Source organism: Octopus sinensis, linkage group LG18 (assembly GCF_006345805.1).
Source record: "Octopus sinensis linkage group LG18, ASM634580v1, whole genome shotgun sequence".
Classification (NCBI taxonomy): Eukaryota; Metazoa; Mollusca; class Cephalopoda; order Octopoda; family Octopodidae; genus Octopus; species Octopus sinensis.
In genome coordinates, this window is record NC_043014.1 from 16,514,597 (window position 1) to 16,524,596 (window position 10,000).

At 37.7% G+C, this 10,000-nt stretch overlaps 1 protein-coding gene across 1 annotated transcript in view; it reads left to right on the forward strand.

Annotated features, from left to right (window-relative positions):
• The window catches only part of LOC118767040, a 19,340-nt gene extending 16,695 nt beyond the window's left edge, over positions 1-2,645 (forward strand). The window contains exon 2 of the mRNA XM_036510981.1: positions 747-2,645. Within this exon, the coding sequence (XP_036366874.1) occupies positions 747-2,645 (1,899 nt within the window). The remainder of the gene's footprint in view (positions 1-746) is intronic.
• The last annotated feature ends 7,355 nt before the right edge of the window (positions 2,646-10,000 follow it).

Below are 10,000 nucleotides of genomic sequence, written 5' to 3' on the forward strand. Positions count from 1 at the left end.
AATACTGAAATTACAATAATTTAGGACAGTTACAAGCAAGCTTCCTACTTGTCTTCACATCACAATTACATTCTACAGATTGGTCAACTGTAACAAAGTGTTTGAGTTGGGTCTGTCCAGAATGTTGTTTCAGCCATCTGGAACAACAAAAGTTGGCAGGTCAGCTTATTAGCTGTGTAGTAAAATGACTAAGGTCAGATATAAAAGTCCCTAAACTTCTGCAAACTACCATGGGCAGGCATTCTACTGGAGCACCGCCTTTAGTCGAGCAAATCGACCCCGGGACTTATTCTTTGTAAGCCTAGTACTTATTCTATCGGTCTCTTTTGCTGAACCGCTAAGTGATGGGGACGTAAACACACCAGCATTGGTTGTCAAGCAATGCTAGGGGGACAAACACATACACGCATATATATATATACATATATACGACGGGCTTCTTTCAGTTTCCGTCTACCAAATCCACTCACAAGGCATTGGTCGGCCCGAGGCTATAGCAGAAGACACTTGCCCAAGATGCTACGCAGTGGGACTGAACCCAGAACCATGTGGTTGGTAGGCAAGCTACTTACCACACAGCCACTACTGTGCCTATAATTATTATTATTATTTTTATTTTTAAGCTGTATCTGTATCTATAGTTTGTTATTGGTGTTTTTTGTTTTAATTTTTGCTTTTAAATGATTTCTTTTTGTCCTTCATCAACTAAAATATCTAATCATTCCTCCTTTTTCTATTCTTTCCAGGTAATGGAGGCTGGCAAGACGACCCTACCCAAGTGGTTGTATTTCGACGTTGAGACTCGTACCTTCTCTGGAGTCCCGAAACCAGCAGACATCGCCCAGTATTACATTGAGGTTGTGGCGCAGGCTGAGGACCAAGGAGCTGTTAGTCAGTTCGCCAAAGACATCTTCTCGATTCATGTGACCAAAGAAAGTTCGAAACCCGCCACAGCGGCGGCAGCAGCAGCAGCAATCAGTGGTTCATCATCAAAGAAGAACGGCATGGGTTCAAATTCTCCATCAGTCATCCAATGCATGCCCCAGGAGCCAGAGACAGCATTTACGCTAATTGTTGATGCAGACCTTGATCAACTTCCTCCCCACGGCATTGTGGAACTGTTAAAGAAACTGGAGCACAATCTGGAGCTTGTGTCTGAGATGTTTAAGGTCGATCCTGCCACCACTGGCAACAGGCCCATCCCTCCTGTCCATGCAGTTGCCCCAGACACATCGTCCTCATCCACCCTTGAATCAGGGCCCGGTGACACAAAAATCGCAAAGCACCCCGGGGTGCTTGTCACATGGTTGGTTGGTTGTGGCCGAGTGGAGCTGCGGCACATGAACGTTCTACAGAGGGTGGAATCAATTTCAGCAAATGGCACCTTGTCCGAGCTCCTCGGTCATGGAGTTGTAGGGTGGCATGTGACAAACAGACAAGTAACCCTGCCTGAGAAGAGAGTAAGGCGTGCAGCCATCATGGCCACCCCGGCTGTCACTGACATTGCACCGACGCGCACCCACCTGCATTCGCACAAGACCCACCACCGACATACAGATGGAATGGCCATCAGCATGCCCGAATATTGCAGTCGCGCAAGAAAGCTAAAACCACGAATAGCACACAGGATTCCTGTACAGGAATTCGAGGTCGGGAAGCGAGCCTACTTCTCTGTGCCATCTGACACGTTCATTGACTGCAAGGAGCCCAGCGACCGCTTGACGCTGGCATTTTTCCTTAAGCAACTCCCTCCCAACAATTGGCTGCAGCGAGACCCGGCCAATAACAAGAGCATAATTGGGCTGCCAATGGAAAGCAATGTGGGCATCCTCAACGTGACAGTGGTGGCGATAAACAGTGATGGAAAGTTCAACAACATGGACATCCTCGTGAAGGTTCTGAAGAACAAGAACCTCAAGAGCAACAAGGTAACCCACAAGATCAAGATGAAGTTCAGTATGTACTACAAGATATTCATGTCAAACCTTGACTCGAGGCTCAATCTCATTGACAAGATCGGCAAATTGTACGGAGACGCAGATGCGAGCAGCGTCACAGTGCTCGAAATAACAGAGGGGTCCGTTGAGGTGTCGTGGACAAACAACACTCTCGTCGGCACAAAATGCCCCGATGATGCTACCAAAGCCCTTTTTGAACGCCTAGTTGATGACAAAAAGCGGGTGAAACGTTCAGCAAGGAAAGCAATGAAACCTTTCAAGCTGCAATCGGCCCAAATAATCCCGATGGGAGCTTGTGCTGGGGGCTATATCAACCCAATGCCGAGCACCACAATGGTAGCATCAACAACACCAGAACTCAATATCAACCCAATGCCGAGCACCACAATGGTAGCAGCAACAACACCAGAACTCAATATCAACCCAATGACGAGCACCACAATGGTAGCAGCAACAACACCAGAACTCAAGAAACCACAGTCTGATGATGAGATCGATATTCTTATTTCAATCAATGTCCTTTGTATCACCTACGTGTTCATATTGCTTCTGGCCTTGCTCATTACTTGCATCCGTTACCTAAAGAGTCGTAGACGAAAGATGTCGCTCTCGTCTGCAGGCGAGGGCACCCAGTTGACCCCGAACCAGACCGAAGAAGAGGTGGGCATCGCAGAAACGGTGGAGTAAACGAACCCATACTCGGCTCGCAACCGTGTGAGCCACCACCTCCTGTCACCGTGTGGCAAGGCAAGAAACAGCCGCGCCCCCACGTGCAACCCCCCTACACATCACCTCCTCCATATGTGCCTCCATAAGTTCATTGCTGAAGTGTAATTACATATATAACTGTATGTATATACATGTGTATGTATGTATATATACTTATACATATATAACGTATGTGTGTGTGCGTATATATGATATACACTTGTGTTCTATTCACTATATATTTATTTATATACATGAACATATATGTATATATATATTTATATATATATCACAAATATATATTATATGTATATATATATATACACACACACATATACATATGTATATATGTATATACATACATATATCACACATTTGTAATATGCATGTGTATACACGCATATTTACACACTAAACACGCATACATTATATATATATATATATATATATGTGTGTGTGTGTGTGAGTGTGTGTTTTATGTAAAGCTCTACCACTGTTCAATCAACCAAAAATACAAACTAATAACCCAAACAAAGGCCCTTTGCCCTGTCCTCCTGCTCCAGAGGCCCCTACCCAATGCTCTCCCCCCTTCTTTATAAAAACAAAATAAAAACATTGACAAAAACAAACAAATAACATTCACAAAAATTCAAAGCAAAAAAACTGAACAATAACATCAACATTTTAGAAATGTAACAGTTTATAAAATTATACAAGATACACATGTATATATATACAAACAAACACACATCTACATGTATATATATATCTATATATATATATCTTATGTGATGTATATATATATACACACACACCTTTGTACATAACTATAAATGTGTGTTGTGTGTGTGTATAGAAGGATATTTGTATATACATGAGAACTTTTATGCGTAATATATACATGTGAATATATAGACATATGCAAATATATGTGTGAGTGTTTGTACATATATATATATATATATATATATGATGTGCCTAATCATTTGATTAGAAAACTTACAGTTCAAAAACGGTAAAGAACTCAATACTATTTTAAAGTGTCTACTGTCTGTATATATATATGTGTGTGTCTGTGTTTGTCCCCCTAGCATTGCTTGACAACCGATGCTGGTGTGTTTACGTCCCCGTCACTTAGTGGTTCGGCAAAAGAGACCGATAGGATAAGTACTGGGCTTACAAAGAATAAGTCCCGGGGTCAATTTGCTCGACTAAAGGCGGTGCTCCAGCATGGCCGCAGTCAAATGACTGAAACAAGTAAAAGAGTAAAGAGTAAATTGAGCTCAAAATTAGCATGGAATCAGCATATTTGGAATTTTGTTTATTCCCTCTCTCTGTTTTAATGTATAGAGAGGGAGGTCCAATTTTTACCTAGTGGATATTCTTGTACATGTAAATTTCATTTTCCTTTGAAGAATATTGGCCAAATTTCACCAATAAAAATCATATTATGCAATGGATTTTATTTTGTAGACTATTAAAGTCCGATGTGATGTTTTTTTTTCTCCCCAATTTTAAATATAGTCAGATAATCTGTAGTAGTGTTTATGTTTTCACAAGTAGGTCTGATTTGTTTGGGGTTTTTCTCTCACACCTACAAACAAGTTTGCTGCAAGTTACAGATGTTTTTAATGCTAAAAACAAGAAATTAGCTTTCACATTTTGTTTTTTTTAATCTAAGTCTACATGCAATTTTGAGAAAAGTAGTAGGTGGTTGTGGGATGTGCTAGGAACAACAGCTAAATCTCCCTTTAATCACATCTTTTCGTTTGAAAATATTTTCAATCCTCCCCCCACCCCACAAGTCTTCTCCCATTGTTTTTAAAGGCTTAATTTTAAAAAAAGCCAAAATTGGTCCAGGAAGGTGAAGCGGGAGATCATAAATTTTCAAAAGTTTTTTTTCATAAAAAGCTTCCCACCATTATTTCCAAGGTTGTGATGAAAAAAAAAATGGAAAAATCCTCATCAAAATGGAGAAAATCCAACTTATGTGGGCATCCTGATCCAAAACTCTACTGTTTATAGCCATTTTTAATTGTCCATTAAAATTTAATTGAAGTAGTATCATGTTCCAAAATCTCAGGATTCATTTAGTTCCATACCTACCACAAATGTGCCCCTTCTGGATTGAACTTTGGGATTTAATAAGGTCTGAAAACCTCATGAAATCAGCTGGTTGTTACATGCAAAAAAATAGTCTACAAAATAATATTCATTGCATAATATGATTTTTATTGGTGAAATTTGGCCAATATTCTTCAAAGGAAAATGAAATTTACATGTACAAGAATATACACTAGGTGAAAATTGGACCTCCCTCTCTAGACATTAAAACAGAGAGAGGGAATAAACAAAATTCCAAATATGCTGATTCCATGCTAATTTTGAGCTCAATTTACTCTTTACTCTTTTACTTGTTTCAGTCATTTGACTGCAGACATGCTGGAGCACCGCCTTTAGTCGAGCAAATCAACCCCGGGACTTATTCTTTGTAAGCCCAGTACTTATCCTATCGGTCTCTTTTGCCGAACCACTAAGTGACGGGGACGCAGACACACCAGCATCAGTTGTCAAGCAATGCTAGGGGGACAAACATGGACACAAACACACACACACATATATATACATATATACGACGGGTTTCTTTCAGTTTCCATCAACCAAATCCACTCACAAGGCATTGGTCGGCCTGGGGCTATAGCAGAAGACACTAGCCCAAGATGCCACGCAGTGGGACTGAATCCGGAACCATGTGGTTGGTTAGCAAACTACTTACCACACAGCCAGACCCCAATTACGTTAATACACACATGCATGCATCTATGTATGTGTGTCTGTATATATATATATATGCATGCATACACACACACATATATGGAGATGTCTGTATGTACGTATATATATATATATATATATATATATATATATATATATATATATATATATATCAACACGTATGCATGTGTATATGTACATATGTATATGTGTGTGTGTATATATATATGTATATATATGTTATTATTTGTGTGTATGTGTATGTATACATATATATATATATATATATATATATATATATATATTCACACATATATATACAGACAGTAGACACTATAAAATTGTATTGAGTTCATTACCGTTTTTGAACTGTAAGTTTTCTAATCAAATGATTAGGCACATCATATATATGAATATATATATATATATATATATACATACATACATATATATATATATATATATATATATATATATATATACAAACACTCACACATATATTTGCATATGTCTATATATTCACATGTATATATTACGCATAAAAGTTCTCATGTATATACAAATATCCTTCTATACACACACACAATACACATTTATAGTCATGTACACAGGTGTGTGTGTATATATATATATATATATATATATACATCACATAAGATATATATATACATGTAGATGTGTGTTTGTGTGTATATATATATACATGTGTATCTTGTATAAATGTATGGACTTATCCCCATTGACTTTTATATCCAAATAAAGCAAAAAAAAAAAAGGTCCTCTTAATGACTTTCATTCTCAACGCAATTCGAGTTATAGGGCTCTAGTGCAGTCGAAAACAAAAAAATGGGACAAACTGTGAATGGGTGGAAATATGAGTGTGATTGAGGGAATCTGACATTATAAGTAAGTGTTGGATTTTAATCAAAAGTATAAGACAAGAAAGTTCACATCTATAACTTTCAAGTAATATATAATTGTCTGTGGAAAGAATGCATTTTGACGTGAAAATAGTCAAGCAAAAAGTGGGCTTTTGCTTGGTCAAATTATGCTTGTCTCCCTTTTATGAAGCCCTTTAGTGATACCTATTTATTGACAGAAGTATTGAACGTGAGCTTAGTTATGCAATATCAGAAACAGAAAAGACAGATAAAAGAAGCTCACTTTTTTGTGTACTTTTGTAAATAGTAGGGTACTGCCAGCCTCGCCTGGCCCCTGTGCCGGTGGCACATAAAAAGCACCATCCGACCGTGGTCGTTTGCCAGCCCCGTCTGGCACGTAAAAAGGACCCACTATCCTCATGGAGTAGTTGGCGTTAGGAAGGGCATCCAGCCATAGAAACATTGCCAGATCAGACTGGGCCTGGTGCAGCCTTCTGGCTTCACAGACCCCAGTTGAACCATCCAACCCATGCTAGCATGGAAAGCAGACGCTAAATGATGATGATGATGTATATATATATATATATATATATCTATATATATAAAACTGTAGTTGTGTGAGTGTCTGTCCCCTTCGATTTAGATTCCTAACTACTCCCACATTTTGCGGTGCAGTTTAACCAAATTCGTGTATCTTATAGTCGTGATTACTATCGAGCCCGTCTGACTATTAGCGCGCGTCTACGATGAGTCTACGATTTTAAAAATAATTTAACATCATTTTTTATTTCATTTTAATGCATAATTTTTTGTGTGTCGATAGCGGCGGAGTTGGCGTCCATGGTCACACCTGCACCTGTTTGCTTCTCCCCCTTCTTCCCTCCCTCGTGAAGCTGTGGGGAAGGGAGTGTAAGGAAATCAACATCGTAAAGCGTTGTCAAGGAGACCAGCGTTCTTTTAGAACAACGACTTCATGGCTTGAAGACACCAAATCAGAAATGGCTAAGAAAGCCCGAATTGGCATCTATAAGGGAAGTAACTCTCTAAAAATGCTTATATAGTTATTTCCCTTACAAACCCGAGCAACGCCGGGCGATACTGCTAGTATATATATATATATGTCTGTATATATATATATATGTGTGTGTGTGTGTATTATGTATATATGTATGTATACATATATATGTATATATATATATGAATGTATATATATATATATATATGTATATATATATGTGTATACATATATATGTATGTATATATATGTGTATATATATATATATGTATAAATAAATGTATGTATATATATATGTATAAATAAATGTATGTATATATATATGTATAAATAAATGTATGTATATATATATGTATAAATAAGTGTATGTATATATGTATGTGTATATATATATATATATGTATATGTATAAATAAATGTATGTATATATATATGTATGTATATATGTATATATATGTATGTATATATATATATATGTATATATATGTATGTATATATATATGTATATATATATGTATATATATATATATGTATGTATATATATATATGTATGTATATATATATATATATGTATGTATATATATATATATGTATGTATATATATATATGTATGTATATATGTGTATATATGTATGTATAGGTATATATATATGTATGTATATATGTATATATATATGTATGTATTAATAGAGGCGCAATGGCCTAGTGGTTAGGGCAGCGGACTCGCGGTCGCAGGATCGCGGTTTCGATTCTCAGACTGGGCGTTGTGTGTGTTTATTGAGCGAAAACACCTAAAAGCTCTACGAGGCTCCGGCAGGGGGTGGTGATCCCTGCTGTACTCTTTCACCACAATGGCGGTGCCCCAGCATAGCCACAGCTCAAGAGCTGAAACTGGAAAAACAAAAACAAAAACAAAATATATGCATGTATATGTGTGTATGTATGTATATGTATGAATGTATGTATATATGTATGTATGTATGTATATATATGTATGTATGTATATATATATATGTATGTATATATATATATATGTATATATATGTATATATATATATATGTATATATATATATATGTATATATATATGTATATATATATATATATGTATATATATATATATATATGTATGAATATATATGTATGTATCTATGTATATATATGTATGTATATATGTATGTATATATATATATGTATATATGTATGTTTATATATGTATGTATATATATGTATATGTATATATATATATATATATATATATATATATATATTCTCTAGTTTCAGCTCAGAGCTGCGGCCATGATAATGCACCGCTGTTTTGTGCTACACTGTTATTGCGAAGAACCTCGTCTAATATGTGGCACTTGGTGAAGAATGGAGTTTGATATAGCTACTCTCATTTGCACCTCTTGCCGTGTGGTAGGTTCATCTGGGACTCTCGACAGGAAGATGTCCAGCTTTTATTTAAAAACTGCTACATCTACTTCGTGCAAGTTCCTCATACTCTTTGGGAGAATATTAAAAAGCTGTGGGCCCTTGAAACCCAGGCTGTTGCAGAAGCTGGTCTGAAGTGTGATGGCATTGCTGGGATATTTGGCACTATGCAGTGTCGTCCCGTTCTAGCATTGGAGTAGCTTACAATGCCAAAATTTGGCACAATTGTTTCCAGGATCATCCAGACTTATATTACTTCATACATCTCCTGTCTTCTCTCCAGGGAGTAGAGTCTTAGCTGTTTCAACCTTTCCCAGTAGCTGAGCTATTGCAAAGAGACGATCTTCTTTGTGAATTTTCTCTGGATTGCTTCAAGGTCCACTGTTAATTTTACACTGGTGGGTGACCATAGCTATGAGCAGTAATCCAGGCGGCTGAGGACGAATGTCCACCAGAGGACCATCATAGTTTCCTTATCTCTGGTTCTGAATGTTCTCAGGATCCACCCAGTCAGTCGTCTGCGCTTTGTTGCCATCCTGGTAATGTGCACTTGGAAAGAGGTATCATCACTCATGTCGATACTCAGGTCCCTCACAGACTTAGGCTCTGGGATTGAAATTCCCTGTGGACCGGTGTATCCTGTAAGTTTAATATTCAGTTTTGGATGCTGGTAGCGCAGGGCCTGGTATTTTTCAGCATTAAACTGCATATTATTATCCTCAGCCCATCTGTAGATTGAGTCCAACTCCTGCTGCAGGTGTGCAACATCGCTGGGGTTCTGTATTTTCTGCGAGACTTTCGTATCGTCTGCATAGCTGGCCTGAGTGGCTATCCGGGAATTTGAGGGCATATCTGAGAGGGCCACTATAAAAAGCAGTGGTTCCAGGACAGTGCCCTGTGGAACGCCGCTCACTATTTGTGTGTTCATAGAGGTGGCTCCATTAACCACTACTGCCTGACTCCTATCTTTCAGGAAGTTATGTAACCACACTCCAAGTTTTCCAGCTATGCCGAGGTCATGCAGTTTGTGGCATATCATACCATGATCCACCTTGTCAAAACTTTTGCAAAATCAAGGTAGATTACATCCACATTTGATTTGTTGAATAACTGCCTCAACACCCAGTCATAATGTTGTAAGAGCTGGGTCAGGCAGCTCCTACCTGGTCGAAAACAATGCTGGGTATCACTCAGCAAGTTATCTTCCTCAAGGAATGCGATTAGTTTCTT